General features: G+C 39.1%; 1 protein-coding gene across 3 annotated transcripts in view; it reads left to right on the top strand.

Annotated features, from left to right (window-relative positions):
- CXXC5 (CXXC finger protein 5) overlaps window positions 1-23,652 on the top strand; it is a 113,246-nt gene that overhangs the window by 75,015 nt on the left and 14,579 nt on the right. Inside the window, exons 4-5 of one of the 3 annotated variants that reach the window (XM_063298664.1) lie at window positions 7,678-7,757; window positions 8,328-9,289. In XM_063298664.1, the coding sequence (XP_063154734.1) occupies window positions 8,510-9,289 (780 nt within the window). In that variant the 5' untranslated portion in view covers window positions 7,678-7,757; window positions 8,328-8,509. Of the gene's footprint in view, window positions 1-7,135; window positions 7,758-8,327; window positions 9,290-23,652 lie in introns of those variants that run through there. The other 2 variants (XM_063298666.1, XM_063298665.1) reach the window with 2 other exon arrangements.

Genomic DNA, 23,652 nt, shown 5'->3' with positions numbered 1-23,652 from the left:
GTTTTGATCTTTGTCAGTACTTTTCCTGCTGGGTTGTTGGTGCTGTTCTGCTTTCTTATTAGTGAGCCCCTCATAACCTATCTGCAATCAAGGTCTACTCTACTAGAGCTTCTTCTATATCCACAGCCATTGCCTAAAATACGTCCATACATGACATCTGTAAAGGTGCTACCTAGTTATGGCCCTTGATCTTCATCCATAACCTGGATGTAAGAATTAAAGTTGGTGTTTTCTTTGGGAATCCCATTATCTGTTTTATCATAGACCACTTAGACCATATAGTCACTTGCAAGAGAAAGGTAAACTTGTTCTCTCATATGTTAATATATGAAGAATACCAATGGTTAGTCTACCTATAATTGTTCTTTGAGTGCTCCCTCTTACATCACAGAACTCTCCCTCCTACTCCCTCTAGAGTGGCTTTAAAAAAAAATCAGTCCTTGTGGGTGGTTGTGACAGTGTTGGAATGGAGGGTTTAAGTACCCTTTCACCAGTGGACACATATAAAGAAAATATGGTTTTGCAAAAGTATTCAACTTGAGAACTTTCCAGAATGTTGGGTTGAGTGTCTAGTTGACCACTTGAAGAAGCAATTTCCTGTTCTCATCCTTTTGGCTAAAGCCATATATAGGTATGCTTGAATCAAATTTAATGGTTCATTTTGCAGGTGTGACTTTAATAAGAAAATACCTGTTCTGTTTGGCTAGTGATACATGATTGTTAGTGCCAGGATATAGAAATTTTTCAGAAATAACTTGTGCTGATGGAAATTACAAGATTCTGGGTTTTGAGGGTTTTTTGCAGAGGTGGGGAATGGTGACTAACTTTTTGTTGAAGTCTCATCTTCTACCTCTGCTTTTGTTGAAGTCTCATCTTCTACCTCTACTTTTCCACTGTAGATTTTCTCTTCCTTGTGGTTTGTCCAACATGTTATTTAAGCCACACTCATGGGAAGCCCCCCTTTGTTTTTTTCCTGAAAAAAAGACGTTTTTTAATATGCACATTTTATAACTGTTAGTTCTTGATAGATAAGGAACTGTTTGTGCATCACCAAAGCAGTACAGGCAGTGCACTCTTTCTCTCTTTTGATGGGGTTTGTTTTGGGACAGGAAGTTTGATGGATTTTACCTTTTTTTTTTTTTGCAGTTTTAGTTTCTGACTTCTGGCTTATAGGGTATGGCTGGCCTACCTCCAATTTTTGAATGGTTCTATGAGCTCTGAAAGAAAAGGTCACAAAATTACTTGCATAGTAATTTGCAAAATATGCAAAGGGAATATGCATGCCTCCTAAGGAAATGTGGTAGTTGTTGGGAAGTAATAAGAGAAATCTTTTAGGCATGTACAAACTAAGGTAAATCACAGGATCTCATTGTGGTAGAATGTTTCATACATGTATAGTGAAACATAAACATAAAATACCACCCACCCAGAGTCACCGTGTGTGAATTGGGAAACTTATAAATCTGTTTAATAAATAAAAAAATAATAAATCACCATCCTTTTTGAGCCCATGCATTTTAGTTGTGTTGCTGAAGAGTATTGTTTGAGATTTTCTGCTGTCTGTTGGAGGTACTCAGAAGCAATGAATTTTAGAAATCTGGTAAAGGTCTAGTGGCAATTTTGCAAGATAATTTGTATCCCCTGATAATATCAACATCTACATGAAACCACTGGGTGAGATCATCACCACGGGGTGAGGTATCATCAATATGCTGATGATACTCAATTGTACATCTCCATCCCGGGTGAGGTAAGTGATGCTGTGACTGTCCTCTCGCGGTGTCTGGGGGCTGTAGGGGTCTGGATGGGGAACAACAGGCTTCAATTGAACCCTGGTAAGATGGAGTGGCTGTGAGTTAATGGTTCTTCCATATCTGGGACATTATCATCTCTGGTTCTGGATGGGGTCGCACTGCCCCAGACAGACCCGGTGCATAATCTGGGGTCCTCCTGGACTCACGGCTCCCGCTCAAAGAGCAGGTGGCAGCTTTGGCCAGGAAAGCCTTTCCACAGCTACATGCTGTACACCAGTTATGCCCTTTCCTGGATCGGGAGGTCCTTCGAACAGTCACTCACACCCTTGTTATTTCTCATATAGACTATTGCAATGCACTCTACATGGGGCTACCCTTGAAAAGTATCCGGAAGCTTCAGCTGGTCCAGAATGCAGCCACATGAGCTGTTTTTGGTGCCCCCAGAAGGGCACATGTAACACCGTTGCTGCTCGAGCTGCATTGGGTACCAGTTTGCTTCCGGGTGCAATTCAAGGTGTTGGTTATCACCTTTAAAGCCCTACATGGCATGGGACCAGGTTACCTGAGGGACCACCTCTTCCCCATTACATCAACCCGTCCCACCCGATCGTGCAGAGAGGGCATGCTACGGACCCCGTCTCTAAGACAACTTCCTTTGGTGGGGTCCAGGAAGTGAGCCTTCTCTGCAATGGTGCCTGCCCTATGGAACATGCTGCCCCTGGAGGTGAGATTGGCCTCATCACTCCTGGCCTTTCAGAGGAGTCTGAAGACCTGGTTCTGCTGCCTCGCTTGGGGCGGAGAGGGGAATAGATCTACATGGGGATGGCTGCTATAGACCACTCCTCCCACACTTGGACTGCTTTAGTTTCTTTTGCCACTTGGACTTTTTTTTTTTAACTCTTGTTTATATTATTTATTATTGTAATTTTATATTGTGGATTTTATGATGGTTGTTTTAATTGATTACTGTAAACCGCCCAGAGTCCCCTGAAGGGAGGAGATGGGCAGGGATAAATTGGATAAATAAATAAAAAGAACTCTGTTTAACTCTGACACCTTTCCCATCCTTTACAACATTAGTCCTCCTACATAAGAAGTTAAAAAAGCAGTGGGTCCCACTCCAGTAGTGAGTGAGTGAGTGAATGGAAAGAGATAGACAGACAGACAGAAAAAAATTCCCTTCTCACCCCTACGAGTGGTATGTGTCTTCCTCAACCTCGGATCCTCTACCAGAGGCCTGGGAGTTTGAGGGTTCTGTGCAGTATCTTAGCTGTTCCTAGCACTGCACCCTTCTGGACAGGGGGTTCTGATGTTGTTCCTGGGATCTGTTGGAGCCACTCTCCCAGCTTGGGGGTCACAGCCCCAGATGCCCCTACCACCACTGGGACCACTTTGGCCTTCACTTTCCACATCCTCTCTAGTTCCTCCTTCAGGCCCTGGTACTCCTCCAGCTTGTCATACTCCTCCTTCCTGATGTTGCTGTCACTTGGCACCACTACATCTATCACCACCGCTGTCTTCTGGTCTTTGTCTACTACTTTGATGTCTGGTTGATTGGCCAGTACCTGCCTGTCTGTCTGGATCTTGAAGTCCCACAGGATCTTAGCTCTGTCATTCTCCACAACCTTCTGTGGAATCTCCCATCTGGACTTGGGAGGGTCTAGCCCATACACTGTGCAGATGTTCCTGTGCACAATGCCAGCTACTTGGTTGTGCTGTTCAGTTTATGCTGCTCCTGCCTGCATCTTACACCCTGCCACTGTGTGTTGGACTGTCTCTGAGGCCTCTCTGCACAGTCTGCACCTTGAGTCCTGTTTAGTGTATATATTGCCTGCCTGCCTGCCTCCCTCTCTTTCTCTCTTTACATACATACAGTCCTCGCTTAATGACCATTCACAGTTAACAACAGCCTTGGAAAGGGAGCTTTATGGCTGGTAAAGCACTTTTGGCTGTTGTGAAAGGTCGGCGCCTCCCCCCCGCGGTCATGTGACTGCATTTCAGGAGCTTGGCAACTGTCTCACATTTACGACGGTTGCCAAATGCACCCAATCATGTGATCACCATTTGCAGTCTTCTCTGTCAGCTTCCCCAGAAAGTCAGTGGGGAAGGTAGCAAGCAGAGGGGAGGGAGGGGAGGGCAAACCCTTGGGCAGGCTGCAGGAACAGAGCTCAAATTCTGAAGGTTTCTCTTTTGTTTCTGCAGCCCCATGAAGGACCCTCTGTGCACTCAAAGCCCTGTTTGGAGCTCCTAGGAGGGGATGGTGCTGGCTTCGCACTGTGAAGAAGGGGGAAAAAGGCTGCTTTTGGCTTCTTTCCCCTTCTTCACAGCACTAAGCCCTCTTTGGAGCTCCTAGGAGGGGGTGGGACTTGAGTGGAGAGGCAGTGCAGTTAGGTAAGGAGCATGGGGCACCTCCAGGGGGTGGGTGAAATCCTTCGAGATTCCTGTTCCATGCAAGCAGGCACGAAGGATTTAGCTGAATCCTTTGTGCCTGCTTGCATGGAGCAGGAATCCTTCATTAGGGAGCTCTTTAAACAGCCCCCAGAGACGAGAGGGTGCTGAGATCCAAGCAGGATTCTCAGCCCCTGAGCAGAGAGACACACACGGCCTGTGCCAGGCCTCCCAGAATCTCCCCCTCCTCAAGGTACCCACACTCCTTACCTGGGACTGTACTTAGTGACCTGCAAGATCGCCTAACGACCTCAGCCGGGAGTGCTGATACTGCACTAGTTGAGCGAAGCAGTCACGTGCTGTCTGGCTTAACAACGGCTTTGCTCAACGACTGAGATTCCGGTCCTAATTGTGGTTGATAATTGAGGACTAGCGGTACATACATACATGCCTTTGTTTGTTAGGTGCTAACATCTGAAAAGTATTTGGCTGAATGTACTTAGAAGCTCTGTGTGCTTGCTACATGAAGACCAATAGAGAAATTGGATATGTGGCATTATTAAAAGTGGGACTTTTTCATGCAAACTCTCTGTCAACATGTTTTTAATCTCCTTATGCATAGGTTGAATGCATGTAGATGTTATGGTTCTAGTAAATTGGGGTCTGACTTCATATCAGTGGTAGGGAAGATACCATCTTGGAAATAATTGAGGGGAAGTCTACTATGGCAGAGAGAGTGTTGAACTTGAGCAAGGAAGACTAGAATAAAATTTGGGCTTTGTTCTTGTTTATTTGATGACTTTAGAGCTTTGTCTCTGTCCTGAAACTTAACTTAGAAGATTAGAATCTTCTAAGTTAAGTTTCAGGACTTAACTTAGATATTTGATAACTCAATATTAGATAACTTAGATACTTGATAACTTAATATTAGATAACTTAGATAACTTGATAACTCAATATTCAAAATATTGAGGATGCATCAAATCCATTTGATCCTGTAGTGTTAAATGGAAAGTAAAATAGGCACCCCTGCCAGAGGAAGTCATGTTTAGTCCTTTTTATAGCTCAAGGATGTAGGCATGTAGGGATGAATTGGTACGGTTGTAAGAATTACTTTAAACTTACTGGCCACTGTCATATATCTTAAGAGCTGCATCTTCTTTTTCCTAATGTATATTGCTATGTTTTGAAGGAATCTAACACTAATATTTGAGGAAACTATCATTTCTTTGACAATCCATACTAATTTTTTGTTCTTTACTGTGAGCACAGGGGTTTTGTGTCTATTTGACAACCTCTGGAGCTTACAAAATTCTTTGGTTAGAGCATTCTGCCATTCTAGAAGACAGAGTTCTTGCCAAATGCTTCAGTTCCTGAAATGATATAACAGGTCCAAAGAAACAGCAAGGTCACGAGAGACCAAGTGGGATAGGAACACTGTTTCTGTTCTTGATTTCAGCGTAGTATGTTAAATGTTACACCTTCCTATTAGCGGGCCCTGATGGATTCATTCTTGAGTCTGTAGTATGAAGAACAATCATGATATCTTTGTTAGTCACATTTGTACAATTTGGACCGTGAGATGGAAGCTGAAATGGCTTTGGGCTGTACATTGTGAGATTTATGAGTGCTGGTTCATGGATGCTCCATAATTTCCTCTAACTAATGAAGTGCCAATGAAGATTAAATGAAATCTCTGTGGAAAGGGAGATAGCGCTGCTGTTATCCTGGTCTTCCAGTTTTCATGCCTGACAAGCTGGACCAGCCAAGCCATAATTTTATGTTTGCCACTTACTATATCTGTCTTCCAAGATTTTTGCATGTGCTAGAAAATTAGTAGTGGGAACATTGTTTATATCACACTGCAATATTACTTGGCAGAAGGAGAAAGTATTTTGTGCTGCTTCTGTAAAGTTCAACAACATATCATAAGAAACAGTTCTGTTGGCTAGGAGAGCAAGTTGGTCATATTCTGAAATTTGTAGCTTGCAGAAGCAGCTTGCAGAAACACCACTCCTTTGAAGCAGTAGCAGGAAAACAGTAGATCCCCCTCCTGCCATGCACACAGTTTACAGATGTGGAGAAGAAAGAAGGGCATAAATACTTCAATTTAAATAAAATTTGAATGAAAGAGCTTTCTTTGTGAACAAACTGTTTAATTGTATACATTTTGTTGTATTTTGCTATTTTTTCAGGATCAAAATTTTCTATTTTAGGCAACCTCAGCAGTTTCAAAGCTATATGATGTTTTATTGTTTTAGTGTTTATTTCTCAATATAGTTTCCAGTGTTCCAAAAAAAATAATTTTTTCAACACATACCAAATCTTTTAGTTTGCTTAAATGTTTTGTTCAAAGGTTATAAAATAGGCTAGATTTAATTTTTTCCATTATTTTTCAAATAATGTAGCCCAACTGCCAGTGCATACAGTACTATGAATATGGAGATATACTAATTTGAATAAGAAAATTTACTGGAAAAGCCACATCACTATGTTTCACTTTTGGATCTATGGCTATTCCTTTTCAGAAGTAGCAGTAGCTCCCCGAACACCTAAGAGGAGTGTCACAGTGAAAGAAAGTGAAAGTTAAACGCTGTGCTACTGTGGTTGACTATGAGTATCTGATGTGTCTTGGCTATGAGATCCCTTGTTATAAAACACCTCTGCTTGACTTTCAATCCCATTCAAAAATTCAGCAAATCTTTTACTGTCTACAACTGCTTTAGGGCCTTCTGAAAAGAAATGGAAGAAAACTTAGGCCTGCTGTTTATCCATGAGTCAAATGACTATTTGAATTTTACATTTGAAATTGCCTTATCTCAGTTACCATTTCAGTTTGTAATACCAATTCGTCAAGTGGCTGGAAAGATAAATAAGTTTCAACAAAGTTTTTGCTTAGTTTATGTTTCTAACTTTATAGTATGGATTATTTGCATATAATAGAAATAAAGCTGACTATTTTAGAATGAGATCTTGTGTTGATGTGGCAGTCTTCACTGGGTTAGTTGGTATTTTTACTGCAACCTTTGCCATTTTTTCCCCCATAGTAGCCTCTGGAAGGATCTCTGTTGTCCTGCATCCTCCTTGCAAACTCATTGTTGCTTTTTATATGAATGAGTGTCTTAATTGCAAGTCTGGTCCCCCCACTCAAAGACATAAACTGGACATTATGAAAATCTGAAACGTTTTTGCATATTTTTTTCCTTAATAGATCCAGTGCTATAGCCTGAAAGCCTGCTGCCTGTTTGGGTTTTCACAGTATGTTGCTTTTGTTTGAGAGTGAAAACGCAGTTGTGACATTTGTATTTAGAACTAGAGAATGTCTATATTATTAAGCTCTTTTGCATACATAGAGCTTTCATTCATGCGGGTATATTCTTTCAATACCTTAAAATTACATTCTTGATGACTATAAATTTTCATTCCAGCTTTTTTTCCTTGAATAAATAAAATATCTCCTCTCTCTTCCCATAGAACAATGTGTTCAATGCAGTAACAGTACTTGTCCAACTAACTCAGTCTTGTCTACTCGTAGCAACTCTCAGGCAGGAGTTTTCCCCAGACCTATGTAGAAATGCTGGAATTGGACTTGCACACAGATTCTTTTCTTCTCAGGTATAAAAATTATTTGTCATTTTAAAAATACATGGGCAATAATAAATAGTAAATTAACAATGGCACTTTAATTCAGCACTTCTTCACCAATTTAGAATTCATGTTTTTAAAAATAGAGACTGAAAGCAAGATAGTTCCCTTCCAGAACTTGCTTCCTAGATTAATGTGAAATGGCCAATTCATAATGATACCCCATGCTAAGGAGAACACCTATAGGAGAAATGATCTTTTGAGAGCCCATAAAGGAAGTGAAGATAGACATCCAAGAAGTTTGCAAATAAAGAATTGAATTAATACCTTGTTTCTCATGTATTGTACTGTTGCAGTCTGCTACCTATATTTACAAGCAGTGTCAGATCACAGGGTAAGTCATCCAGTCAAGGTGTGTAAGATCTAGATTATACAAAACAAGTCAAATTGAAACACGTGTTCTGTATGTGGTATGGGCCTGAGTTTATTACAAAGGAAGTCTTAGTGAACACTAATACAGAAGCCATTTGTTTTAGCAGATACTAACTCTTTGCTAATTTCTCTCCTCTCTGTTCTGTTTTTTTTCTCCTTTACTTTCAGAGCTACGTGTGATATATGAAACCTACAGGAGATGTTGTAATGACTGTGAAATTGCACTGAGGACAGATCTTGCCCCTTCCATTTTTTTTGTGATTACTGCTCTTAGTATTGTGGTGATTGATTATTTTCTACAGTAAGTGGGCTTGTTGCTTTGTCTGGTCCCTTTGTTAAAAAAAAAAAAGATGTCTGATCCTGATGCCCATCAAGACACTGGTATCAAGCCAGGCTTGTTGGAAAAAAGCAACAATTCCGGAGATTCTCAGCCCTCAGTCAATTTGGAAAGGAGGAACAAAAGTGGGATAATAAGTGAACCTTTGAACAAAAGTCTTAAGAAGTCTCGACCACTTTCCCATTACTCTGCTTTTGGTAGCACCAGCTCATTAAGTGAACATTCAGAGAAATGTGCCCCTATGGCCAACAGCAATGAGGCAATCATGGAAAAAAGCAATTCTACCTCAAAGCACAAAACCATCTCTGACATGTTGAACAAATCAGATATTTCTTCGGAAGGACAGAACATCTTGCAACAGTTTGCTCAGTCCACAGAGCTGCTCAAAAGAGTAGTCCAGGAGCACATCCCCCTGCCTAATGACCATGGGACGGGCATCTCAGACATGGAAGCTGTCTCAGCTGCTGAAACAATGAACAACCCATCTGATTTTCCTTACCTGGGGGCTTTTCCCATCAACCCTGGCCTTTTCATTATGACCCCTGCTGGTGTGTTTTTGGCAGAAAGTGCACTCCATATGGCTGGCTTAGCAGAGTACCCAATGCAGAATGAATTGGCATCTGCCATCAATTCAGGGAAAAAGAAACGAAAACGATGTGGCATGTGCCCGCCTTGCAGAAGACGAATAAACTGTGAGCAGTGCAGCAGTTGTAGGAACCGTAAAACTGGACACCAGATTTGCAAATTCCGAAAATGTGAAGAACTTAAAAAGAAGCCTTCTGCTGCACTGGAGGTAATTGGCTTTGCTGACACAGCTTAATAGCTCCCCCTCAGCTGCCCCTTGTGGAACCAATTTATGAGGACTGGATATGGAAGTGTCAGAAGTTCGCATCCATTAGCAGTTTTTGCCTTTATGTTTTATATAGCCCAGTCTTTTCACAGATACACATCCAGACAGATATTAATAATAATTAGAAGAGAGGGTGTTTTGCATTAGTTTCCTTCATGATATACAATGAGTTAGAACCTTATAGCAACTTCTCTTAAGCAGCTGATGATGTAGTCGTGGACTCTTCCATCTCAGACTGCACATATGGGTTCATATTACTGAATATTTTTCCAAGAAAAGATAATAAGTGGAGGAAATTCCTGTATATCAAAGAAAAAGGGTCTATCCTGGCTGCCCAGGATATGATTTTTGTTTAATAATACAGTGCTTTGGAGTGTTCACAATATTTCACATGTTATTTTGATTTAAATGTTTCAGCAATGGTGTAAGGTAAGCCTATATTAGAAGAAGGGCCAAGAAGGAGAGGGCCCAGCTTACTAGTTTTACAGCAAGAGGGACATTTGCATTGAGAATTGTAGCTCAGACTGCTGTAACTGTATTCATGCTTCCTTGAGCTAGAATTAGATATGTGAGGATGCGGGGGGTGGGGGTGTCGTCTTCATGGAAAATACTAAGATTTGCCACCTTGTACTGTTTGTGAGAAAGGTGTTAATATGCATGCCTCTTCTTAACGAGTAACCATCCATTAATCCATATTACTTTCAACCAAATACACTAGCATAATACGTGATTTCTCCAAAACCCACACCTAGGCCACTTAAGAGGTTTCTTTCTTTTTTGGTTGTATTGAGCCATAGCACTCCTTACTTAGCTCAGACCTGCTTATTTTGAACAGTAAACATCTCTTCAACATCCCAAACAAAGTTCTTGCCTTGCCTAGCCGTACAAGATTCTTGTAACTGGAAACACAAGAAGGTAAGATTAGCACCATATGTCTATATTCTAGAACACTCCGTTATAGTTCTTAAGACTCAAGATACTTCATAAGCTCTTTGGAAAATACCCCTTCCTAGGAAATTAGCTTGTCAAAAATTAATGTCTCTGGACCTTCCTTCCTTTTTTTCTTGGATTTCATTTCATGAAAACCTTGGGATGGTGTGAATTTTCTCCCAGATGTTGGTCTGTCTGAACTTTGCTTCAGAGCTGAGAATCTTGAAAACCCAAGGCCAGAATCTTTATTAAACATTTCTTGTCAATAGAATTTGATTTAGTGAAGCTCATTGATGTTTGCCCAAGCATAGAGAAGCTCCAAAATCTTTGTGATTGGAAAGAATTGGTGCTAAATACAATAAACATGGGATCTCAAATGAAAGACCAAAGATTAGGCAATAAAGATTAGGTTTACAACTAAGGTGTAAGCACAGCAAGATAAGGGAATAAATAATTCCGGCATGTGAAAATCCTAGTAATGTTTAGATTTTACTTCGCTGATCTGCAAGCAAAGAAAGATGTGGATATACTAATTCATTTCTGAAGCTGCATTGATGATTTAAAAGATAAATTTATTTAGGCAGGGGAAGGTACCTTAATTAAACAATTTACTCCCTTCCAACCATTTTTCCTTGAAAATGTATATAAATATTCAAGTTTGGTAGGCGGTAACATTACGGCTTCTCCAAAATAGTTGCAGAAAGGTAAGACAATGGCAAACCCCTTCAATACTGTTGCCAAGAAAACTGCATGGATATGATCAGGAATTTGGCAGGAGTTGAGCTTGACTCTAAGGAGACTTTTTAAGATAGCAAATTAGAATGTATGCACCAAAGCCACGATGGTGCTGCTTCTGCAAGAAAAAAACGATCAGGTTCAGTTTGGAGTTCGGATAATGCTGATTCTGAATAGAGATCTATAGAGGAGAAATTAAAAGACCTCAGGTGATTATTTCTCTAAACTAAATTGTGCCATCAGACCTACTTTTCTATAACAGGAGTGGCATCAGTATTCTCATGTGACATGCAGTTTTGTTAGTCTGTTGCATATAAATGATGCAAGTTTCACTTACAGTTTGTATGCATTGCTGATTCCTGAATTACAGAGTTATCAGATTGCAATCCAAAGCCTGTACGTTAAAAGTCCAGCTTCAAATGGTGTATTTCTCCCCATCACTTTCAGGAGTGCCAGGTGAGGAGAAGGCAAGTCAGCTGCTTTGTTAACTACATTGAAAAGAAATGGTTTTTGGCTGCCATATCAGCTTGTCCTTGTATTGTGTAGTACTGTGGCAAATTGTCAGTTAAATCCAGATGGAATTAATTTAGGATTAAGTGTATGTAAGTAAAACTTGAGGGGGGAACAAATTTAAGTCTTACCAAGATGTGTCTGCTAGGACATTTGATCTTATATGAGCACATGATCAAATGTCAGGGCAGTGGGGATGGTTGTGGACTACATGAATCTCCTTCTTGACTTCCTGTCTGCCAGTGTGCCAATTTTGTGAATTTGTATGGTGTTTTGCATTCAGGACAGATAAGAGGTCTGGGCTGCAATTTTGGACTAGTTGAGAACTCCCAGGTTGATGGTCTTGTTAGATGCACATTGAAGCCATTTTAACTCTTGTAATTGATGATGTGGACAACTAGGGCTGTCTGTATGCTGTCATCCCCAAAAGTAGTAGATAGCATTCTAGATTTGATTTAGACTATAACACTTGAAAGCGGGTAATATAATATCACTATTCGTTGACATTTAAGTTCTCAGTGGCATTCTCCTCTGTAAAGGTAGGGTTCTAGTAGAGTTGTCTTCCTGAAGGCAGATAGATCTTTATGGTTCTGGAGGGGTTGCCGGGTGGGGTTGGGGAATATTTGGAATATTTGATATGCCTATTGAAACCCTGGTCAAACAGTGGAATGTGATTTGTTAAGGTATGTTAACATGAAGGCAGATGCTTATCAATCCTAAGCATTTCAGAATGAGTGATTTTGTAAATAGTTTTCATTCTGGCTTTAGGGCAGGGTTTAGTACCTCTTAGTAGCTCCAGGACTGAATTGGGAATTCAGGCTGCTGTTTTATAATGCTTCTGGTCCTACCTGATGAACCTATTCTAAAAATTGGTGTTGGGGATTATTGTTCTGTCATAAAGTTCTTGCTTAATATCCTGGAGATTATTCAGGGGTGTGAACAAATATTATGAAAATGCAATAACACCACACGGTATCTTCCTTTTTTGCCTAATCATGGTGAGGTAGTGGATGGGCCCCTAAGCATTGTGATAGATTGGATAAAGGCTGGCGTGAGAACAAGCAGACACCCTGAGATTGGATCAGACAGGTGGAGCCCAAAGGGAGTGGTTACTAGCCCATTATACTATGTAGATAGGTGCCAGAATTTAAACCCTGATTTTACTCTAAACAGGGCTTGTATTTGAAGACAGTGGTCTCTGAACTTCTTTTGTTTTAGCTTCATTGAGTTTGTTACAATAAATCTACTTATTGGTGTCTTTGGGTGTCTGTTCCTTCAGTTTCTTGCCTAGCTGACTGGGAGCAGTTTGACAGCCAGTATGTTACAATGCAGCCTAGATAAGATGGAGGTACCATGAGGTGGGTTGTGAATGATACTCAGTCTGTTTTGGAGAGTGATGCAGTCCCCTTGATATTTCAGTTATGCTGTTTGGGACTGTTCTTGTCATTGTTGTTGGAGGCTGTCTGAGTGGCTAAATAGTGTCTTACCAGCTAATCAGTCCTAATTGTACAAGTATTGCCTGAAATCAGTTATATATTATGCCGTAATCACTCAGTTAGATTACTGCTGTTGTTGTAATTAGAGTTATGTTTGAAAATTCAGTTAATCCAGAATAGCAGTGTTAGTTTGCTAATTAGGATTGGTCAACAGAATAATGAGATATCAACCATATTGGATTCTGGGCCATTTCTAGGCCAAACTCAGAATGCTGATGCCATCCTTTTAGACCTTGACCTATCTCAGGCCAGTGCCTGTAGGTATGCTGTAGGACCTACCTGGGCACTCCAATAATTTCTGGAAGCCTCCCTCCACAAGTTGGCTACCCCAGTCATCCAGGAAACACACCAATGCCCATCTTGCACTAGGCTAAGATATTTCTCTTCTAGGCATTTTAGAATTTGATAAAACCCAGAACATACCTGCCTTAGCATAGTGACATTTATTTACTTTCTGAGCAATTTATTTATTTTTACTATTTTAATGTTTTCATTTCTTCAAACAGTGTTATAGTTTATCTAGAGAAGTCTCATCATTAGTGGATTAAAACATAATAAATAATGTTTGAAAAGGCAGTCATGCAGATGAACTAGCAGACTTGTTCTCTGGATACAGAAGGAAAAGGCTAGAATGAGTGGATGAAATTGCAAGGAAGCACTGAGAACCTTCCAGCTGGTGAGGGTTGTTTGGCAGTAAAACAGATAGTCTTGGAGATCCTAGTTTGTTGGAGATACTTAAGCAGAGCCTGGGCAACCAGCTATCATGCATTTTATAGTAATGTGCTGCATTGCAGTTCCTGCTTTAGTTAATGAATGGAATGGCATTATTTCCAAAATATCTTCTGACATAATTGCATGATTCTGTGTTTCCAGTAGCAAAGAACAAAGCACACGTGTAAATCCAGGTGTAAGAAATAATGTAGACCTGCCTTCCCCAATCTGGTGTGCTCTGGATGCATTGGAACCAGCATTTCTGAATCACCAGTCAGCATAACTAATGAGAATTACGGGAATTGTAGGATAGCACTTCTGGAGTGCTCCAAAGTAAAGAAAGCTGCTGTTAAACTCCCAAGAGTAATAAGATTTCTCCACAGAATTAATCATGTATGATCTTTAAGTTGAATAGAACAATTAGATTTGAAAGAAACATAACATATAGTACTTTGGGATAACAGTATGTACATAGGATACTGACCTAAAGGGTAGATACTAGCTTTAACATGTCGCATTTTACTTCTGTAAACTAGGAGATGGAAGGGGATCTGCACAGCATTTGTGGCTGTTTGCGGAATTGGAATAGGCTATCATTATAATGTCAATGAAATATAGCATAATCTGTATAGCTAAAGATTTTTGGGGCTCCTGAACATCGGAGAGCCAGTTTGGTCTAGTGGTTAAGGCACCAGGCTAGAAACCAAGAGACATGGAGTTCTAGTCCTGCCTCGGCATGAAAGCCGGCTGGGTGACCTTGGGCTGGTCACTCTCTCTCAGCCCAACCCACCTCACAGGGTGGTTGTTGTGGGGAAAAGAGGAGGAAGGAGTATTAGGTATGTTCGCCGCTTTGAGTTATTTATAAAAATAATAAAGGCGGGATAGAAAATAAAAATACATACATACATACATACATAAATCTCCTAAAGGGAGGACAGTGCTGCTTCTCTCTCCTAGTCCAATCAGAATCTTTCATGCCTTCTCAAGAGAAAACGGGGGGTGTTGCTGAAGTGTCATTGAATTTGTATAGGCACTCCTTTCCTTGTAGTTACTATTTTTTACTTTTTGTAAGAATGAGGAAAGAATCACCAGGATAATGAAGAATGAAGACTACAATAGGCAATATATGAGCTGGTTAATAGCTTTGTGGGAAAGTAATAATACGGCGAACAGGTTCTACCACAAGAAGTTGCAAATATGGCTTGAAAAGGTCCCCTTTTTTGTGGGTTATGGTGTAAATGACTGGATAGAAAGAAGAGAGACAATAGGACAACCAGATGCCTGTTCCCATGGCTACCAAACCGGGCAAAAGAGAGAATCGTAACATAGTCTCTCAAGGACCTGGCCTATGATATGCCCTTTTATCATGAAGATGGTTCTTCCTGTGGAGTTATAACTCAATAGAAAAATTGCCCACAGTCTTGAGTTTGACTGGTCTTCCAGGGATAAAGACTGAAAAGAAGTACAGTATGTATTGAGAATACAGTATAGTGGACAACCAGAATGGTACGTGAATCAACAGCTTCATTCAGTTGTCAGATTTGTGGATGCCTTATTTTACCGTTTCTGTTCATTCTATATCATGGTGCAGGTATGTGTTCATACATAGAAACATACCCTGTTCATTAAGGGAATGGCCAGTTTCTGCCAATTATTTTCCCACAATGCCTTTGTATCCACCACACAAAGACAAAACTTGTACATTTTAAGCTCCTCAATTAAGTGCTTAAATCAGATTTTTGTGGTGACTTAAATCACAGTTTTAAAATTACTATTTTAAACTAGTCCATCCTGAGTAGAAAATCCAATAGGTCCTTCCTCTCTAATTAATACAGGCCACTGAGTCAGTGGATTGTGCCCCCTGATTGTTCAGAGCTGCCTGTCTTCCGATTTGCAAGAACTGTCATCATTTCACAGTAAGGATTTCTCTGCTTCCCTCCTGCCCCAGGACTCCTTATTCTGACTCACAACATGTTAGTGAGAAATGCTGAAAATGTAATTCTCTGCCTAAAGCAAGCCAAACACTGCATACAGGTTCTGCTGGAATCTAGGACCTCTGGCTCTTCCCTAACTAGACTTACTATAAACCAAGGACCTGTTTAGAACTGGAAATTGTTCTAAGTGTGTTCAGGCAGCATATTTCTGCAGTTTGAAGTTTCATTTCTGAGAGATTGTAAACATGGTCCAAGGACTTTTAAAAAGATTTTGAGAGAGGAGTGGGAACTGTGACACAATGGGATGCATCAAGTGAAGGAGAAAACTGTAAAGGATAATCTCAATATGGACCACTGGTATACAGAGCATTTCAAATTTGAACTGTTTCACAACTGCTTTACATTTGAAACATATGTTTTGATTTTTTTGGTCAGCATTTTGAACTTGAATCTGCTTTGCTTTGAGTTCAGAATCACTCTGTTTTAATATCAAAACACCAATTCAAGCGTGAAACACTTCCAAAGTAATCAACTATTTCAGACTTCAAATAGGGCATTTCAAATTTGAAAAATTTGAAAAAAATTGAATTTGAACTGGTTCAAATATGAAGAGTTTGACCATTAACCCCGTTAAGAAATAAATGAAGTGGCTGAATTGCACCAGATGTTGCATTCTGTTGAAACTCCATGTAAATTTGCAGAATTTAACATTTGGAGAATGTAGAGATGCAAGGATAACAGCAGGGTCCTGCATCTTTAGTGGTGTGTAAAAAAGGGAATTTCACCAAATGCATATGCAGCTATTTAAAATTAATTAACAATTTGCTCTTTATTTACTAAAGAGTTCTGCCTGTTACTTAATGAGGTATCTGATTCTGTCCTATAACTGGCAAAAGGAGCTCTCTCTTGAAACTGGAAGGTAATGACTTAGAAATATGTGCAGAAGTACAATATCTGGGTCTTCAGAAATTCTTTTAATCTATAGTATCTGACTTTTTTTTGAATCAAGAATGTGGAGGGATTGCCTCTTCGTAACTCTGAAATAATAGACTGTATAACAATGAGAAATCTATAGAAATGGTCCTTGCAGAAAGGAAGTGGAATAGTAAGTGGCTCTCAGTGGCTGTGCTGAAGTGGAAAGCACATGTACATGCAGGAAAACACCGGTGCATTACACATAAAACGTGTAAAAGTACTGAAGCCAAAAGAAAAGATGGGCATCTTAAATTTAGCTTAGCTTTGGTTCCATGTTGACAAGCACGAACTTTGACCATTGACTCAATCCTGAATCTGCTCAAGTCTTTGAATATGGTACAAGCATTTGCAGGCAAACTGAGGCTAATCCAGCCATTGAGCACCACCAGTTATAGCTGTGGTACTCTGCAAGCAAACAGATCAGTAAGTCTTTGATGAAAGGCCATAATGTGGAAAAATGGATGCCAGTGGTGTTCAGGAAAAACTTAACCATTGCAGGCAAATATTCGTAGAGTAGTTAAAAACTAGCAAAATTTTAATATTGCCATACATGAACTTTATAAAGACCAGATAGAGCCTCAACTAATGTCAGGACATTGGTATAGATCAGTGTGGTGTGAATAAATATTTCAGTTCAAATACTCCTGTTTCTCTGCTTGAAGCTCATGTCTATTCCAAAGCGAGCTAGCAAAATTATTTGTCTGTGTTGCTCGGACTGTATACTTCTGTCACTTTCAAATTTGTTCCCTGGCCACTTATCCCTTTCTGTGTCCAGTGCTAACAACATGCTCTTGGCTTTAAAATAAGTCAAGTTCTTTGCTGCGTGTTTTGTCATATTCCATCTTAGGAACTTTATCACTTTCAGATGCTGTAAGGTTTCTTGAGCTCCAGCTTAGTCTGCTATTCTGCAGGCCTAACATTTCACCTCTTAACATTTATCTGACACTATCCCTTGTTTGCCTCAAATTTCTCCCTAAATCGCTTCTTATTATTGGCCTACATTGTCTGTTTTACACTGTAGATACCTTTGGAGTTGATAGTTATTTTTTATTATTATTATTATTAATTGTTCAAGATATAATGAGATAGAGAACACAACAGATCACATACAGATAGTTGTATGTACATACTGTATAAAAATGGGTATTAACTATGGCAAACCTATTATGGTCCCATTAGATTAAGTATATATTGGCTACTTGAGAAAACACATTTCTAAAATGTCATTTGTTTTTTTGCTTTTGATCAAAATGTATAAGAAGTAACAAAAGTCTTGGGGTAAGAAGCCACTAAAGCCTTCCCAGCAACAGTATTACTTGTTTATTTTGTATCCTGACTTTCTATCCAGAGGGTACTCAAGGTAACACACTATTATATCTACGTTGCCTCTGTTCTAAGAACCCATAGATTAATAAAAACATGCAAAGAAAATGCTGAACTCTGCAGTTCTACAATAAATTATATATATGCAATGTATATCTATTCCCCTATGAAGCATTTATTCAGCCTCAGGTAGAAAGATAATATAAAATAAGATTCTGTAATGCTTTTCTAGAAACTCCAAATACTAGTTTTTGTGTTTTGTAGGATCAAAGAAGAGCCAAAGTCTGTTTATGTGCATATGCAAGTGTGTGCCCCTTTGAGATAAATCTTGGGAATATTTGTTTAAAGTATAGTTCACCCATATAACACAGGTGGTAATGGACAATAGCAGACAAATGTAATCCCTTGTTTAGCAACTAAATTGCTAAAGCAGCCTTTGGAAAATCATTCTAATGTTTGCATTCCTGATGGAGCATGTAAAATTATATTGCAGCTATTTCCTTGCTCTTTGTACCTTAGTAATTTGACTACAAATTTTATTAAATACGGTAACATCTAGTTATGGTTACCATATTTGTCTGAGAAAGAGGCTCAGAAGGCGGAAAATTAATTGAGGGTAACTTTTGTTTTATCTTGCAAGGCAGATTTATTTCTGTATCCAGTTCTTACTCAGTCTTCATTTTTCATGAATTGTTCCTTTGTTCAGTATAATGGCTCTATGTGGAAAGAACTTTCACCCTTCTGTACAACTGAGGTGAAATAAATTTGAAAGCAGATTAGAAATCATTAAATTTAAATACTGTGAAAATCAACACCCCAATTAAAGAGAGTTAAAATATAAAATGTGTGAATTCCTGGGAGTGCTTGGACCCTTTGGCTGGATCCACACATTGCATTTAAGGCTTAATATGGTTTGTATGCTTTTGGTTTAGTGTGCTGTATGAAGCTGGTAATTGAGGGTTTTAAACCGTAGCTTTTGGTTTGCTTTGATGTAAACCCCTACCATTATGACTTATTTAACTAGCCATGGTTAAAAAGAACCATATAATATGTGTGCGAATTTTCCCTGTGCATACTTACCTGCTTTTTGCTACATGACCACTGATAATAAGGCCTATTTTAATTGCCAATTTATGTTCAGCTGAAAAGTATGTAAAACTCGGCACTTCCATGTTTCATGCATCTATAAACAAATTACAATGCTGTATGATGTACTTGGGGTAATGAATATCCAGTGGAGGATATTAACCTATCCTGCTAATAGCATATTGCTTATCAGTGGTCTTTTGATAGCATTAATCATATCAGAGTAGGACAGAATAAGATGAAGTTTTGCACTGCCCATTTAGCTTGTGCAACAAATAACCTACTGCTTCCCTTCTTCCTCAGCTGAGGCATAGTTGTCCTATTCCTGAGCTGTTCCATGCTAAATATTTTGCTCTTGAAAAATGCAAATAATCTAAATGGAATGCATTTTGGACTCAAGGGTGGTGTTGACATTTACAGCTTAATGGATGCCTATTTAATAGATGAAAAGAAGCATAGAACAGAAAGTACTTTTCAACAGACCATGCTCTCCCTGTACCTCTCTGCCACAAAGTAAAACCATTTTAATCTCAACATTAGGGTTAGTAAATGCAAAGCTATATTGTTATAGTGAACAAGTAACTATTGGTTGCCTTTGTTATGTAATCTCTTTTTCCAAACCAAAAAAGGAACCCCTGTTTTGCAAGACCAAACCAAAGCACATCTAATCCAACTATTCTGTTTTTAACAGGGACCAGGCAGATGCCTTTGGAATTTCAAAAGCAGGGCATCAAGATACTCAGAGCATCTGCTCTTCAGGGGCCTACTATCTCTGTCATTTCAGTCTATATATGACTAGTAATGAGAAATAGCTATCTTCTGAGTAAACAGCCCCTTTTATCATTACATTTGAAGTATACTAGATTTGTCCAACTGGTAGTTACACTTAGAATCATTCTTCAGTGTTGACCATTCTGGGAACTCAGACATCTAGCAGTACCGAGAGGTGGGAAACACTAGAAGGGGTTAGCTAGCTAGTACATTAAACCATAATGCAAACAATTTAATACATTTAATTACCCTTATCTATGACTCTCAGATGACCCATTTCAGTATCTTTTATACCTGGCAATCTGACTTCTTTAATGTATTAAAGTGCAGGCTCATACATAGGAAGAAGGGAGGCCATCCTTAAAAAGAAGTCAGAATACTTCTGCCAGTGAGACTTGGAGCATTTCTATACTATGCATAAAAAAAGAGGGAGTTAGCACTGTGTTCTGAATGTGTAGAGAGGGAGAAAGTAGATGAAAATGGTGTAATACCTTCACTGCCTCATTTTAAACCTCATTTAAGGAAATTCTAGTCATAAGATCTTCACACTCGGAGTGATGTTTACATTGCTGACTACATCAAGAGCTTTTTACAGCAAAGAGCTGTTTTTCAGATTGTTCTCTCAGCTGGAAATTGAATTTCTTTTTTCTTCCCTAGGTTTATCCCAATTTGGGTAGCAATTATGATACATAAAATTCTTATTCAAAATCAGAGCTATAATTAATAGACAACATTTGTGTCATGAGTAAGGATGGTGAGCAGGGGGCTCCCATCCAGACTGTCAAGCGCATGCGTAGCACTGATGAATTGTTCAGCCATTCAAAGAGACACAGATCGGGACCGCCTTAACCCTTGGGGGTTATATGTCTGGGTTTTCCCATGCTTCTTCAGTTTGTTAGGATTCCTGTTAAGTACTAGCAATAAATATTAGAGACCAGTTCATTGTCTCAGTGTGTTTCCTGGTTGTTAGGACAATTTGACTCGTTTAAGGAGCTTCTTTAGAAATGAAACAAATCTGAATGTTGGGGCAATTGAGCTCTCAATAAATGTTTTAAACAGTAAATACTAGATTTAGACCGGCCTAACAGTCTTATTTATCAGTAAATCTCACTGAATTCAGTGGAATTTACTTTTAAGTTTACACATGCACACAATCTGACCACAGGCATACCAGACCAAAATTATTACAATGTTTGTGCATATATGTCTGAATATGTAATGGATGTTTCCTTGTTGCTTTGGCAGTGCCACAGGGCAAAGCCAGATACTTTACTTGTAAAGAACTGTTAAGCAATCCATGCATCATTTGCTACATGCATCAATCCATGCATGTGTTTTTCTAATGGTAAAAAGTTTGCCTTGAATCTATGAACACATTTAGAATTGTTTTCTGTCCCCTTATTTTAATTTTTGAAATAATGTGTGATTTGTCCAAATAATACATCATGCTGTTAACCATATTCTATAAATATTCCTAAAAGAGTTGATAAGTTGGAATTTACGCAAAGAAGGATGCACTGGAATCAGTGCAAACAAAATTCCTGAGACCAATCCTCACTTCACCCAGTGGAACAACAAACGCCTGGTTAATACTTGAGACAGGAATGCTGCAATCCAGGTAAGGCCTGGAGGATGATGAATAGTTACTGACTGAGAATGCAGTTCTTTTCAGCTGGCCTGACTCCTCTGTTTTTTTATGGATAACTTCCATAAGGCTGTGGAGCAGAATTTGGCACTATACAAGCTTTCCACACTCTTCCTAATTTCTCTAAGGTATGATCGAGCCAAACACCTGATCACCCAGTTTCAGGATGAAATTAATAAATTGCCCCAATTTGCAAAGTTGATAAATTTATTTCTTAAATTTTTGCCACCACCCATCTCCCCCCAAAGAGGGACTCTGAGCTGTTTACAATAAGTTAATCAATGAAGCATTAAAAACAATCATAAATAGAGCATAAAATATAAAAATAAATCCAGGTGGCTATAAAAGATCGTAAATATGAGGGGCGCACTCTAAGGTGCCAGCCATCCCCAGGAATGACTACCCCACTCCCCACCCCAAGCATGGAATCAGAGCCAGGTCTTCAGGGACTTCTGGAAGTTCGGGAGGGATGGAGCCTGCCTGACCTCCGATGGCAGGATGTTCCAGAAGGTGGGAGCCACTGCAAAGAAGACCTGTTTCCTGAACCCCACAAAAGGGAATTCTTTTACCGACAGGGTCGGTAACCTGCCCTCTGCCTGAACTGGTGGGACAGGTCGATGCATGGGGATGAGATGGTCCCTCAGGTAGCCTGGGCCCATGCCATGTAGGGCTTTAAAGGTGATACCCAGCACCTTGAATTGGACCTGGAAACAAACTGGTACCCAATGCAGCTCGCACAGCAAAGGTGTTGTATGTGCCAATTTTGGGGTGCCAAGAATTGCCTGCATGGCCGCATTCTGGACCAGCTGTAGCTTCCGAATACTCTTCAAGGGTAGCCCCATGTAGAACACATTGTGATAGTCTATGTGGGAATAAATACTTGGGAAACAGCAAAATATTTACAGAACCTTATTTCCCATGCTTAGGATAGCACTTTTTTTAAAAAAAAAAAATAGTCTTTATTAAATTATTTACACAAATAATACAAACAAAATGACAAATCAACAATAAACATAAAATGCAAAAACAAGAGAAAGAAAAAAGGAAGAAAGAAGAGGTTTAAAAGAAAGGAAATGGATTTCTAACTCCCTAAGTAATACAATTTTATACCTTAACTAAATAATTTTTCACAATTCACTAATTTGGTTACAATAATTCTACAGTTCTATTGAGATTATATAAGTCAAACACATAATATTTACATCTTGTATTATATTCATATGTTTTACACATTTGCGTTAATTTTTGGGTCGATTCTACATAGTTGAAGAAGGTCCAGTCATTTTGAAAATCTTCCACATTTTTATCATTTAGCTGGTCCGTAAGTTTTGCCATCTGCACCAGATCCAGGGATTTAAATGTCCATTCTTCCATTGAGGGGGTCAGTTCTTCCTTCCACTTTGATGCATACGCAATTCTAGCTGCAGTGATCAAATATCGTAAAAGTTTCCCATGTTCATGTTCCAAATCCTTGTCCATGATGCCCAATAAATAGAGTTCTGGTGTTCTATTAATTTCTTTAGTCAACATTTTACAAATTATATTGTGTATAGATGTCCAAAATTTTTTCGCCTTCTTACAAGTCCACCACATGTGATAAAATGTTCCTGTTTCTTTTTTACACTTCCAACAGACATTTGAAGTATTCTAAAACATTTTGGATATTTTGTCCGGAGTAATGTACCACATGTACATCGTTTTGTAAAAATTTTCTTTTAAATTATAATTAAAAGTAAATTTCAGCCCTTTGGTCCACATTCTTTCCCAAACATCATAGTCAATGTGATGTCCAAGATTTCTCTCCCATTTAATCATACATTGTTTAATTTGTACATTTGCCATTCTTATTTGTAATAACATTTTATATATTTTGGAAATCACGTGGTCATCGTTGGCATAAACTAAATTATCCCACCAGGTTAAATCTTTTGTGAATTTGTAACTTTGGGCATCAATTTTAAATTGTTCCTTTAATTGAAAATACAAAAGCCATTGGCATGGATGTCCTTCATTTTCCAATTCATCTCTTCTTTTCATTTTATATATAGCCCCTTCAAATTTTATTAGGTCCAAATATCTTAGCCATTTGCAAATTCCTGTTTTTTCTCTCCTACTATACGCTTCTTGCGGGGAAATCCATAATGGTAGAGTGGGTGTTAGAGTAGATTTATATTTTTCCTAAATTCTAAG

Source organism: Candoia aspera, chromosome 3 (assembly GCF_035149785.1).
Source record: "Candoia aspera isolate rCanAsp1 chromosome 3, rCanAsp1.hap2, whole genome shotgun sequence".
NCBI lineage: Eukaryota > Metazoa > Chordata > Lepidosauria > Squamata > Boidae > Candoia > Candoia aspera.
The sequence above is the reverse complement of the archived record's forward strand: the minus strand, read 5'-3'. Positions and strand labels throughout refer to the sequence as shown.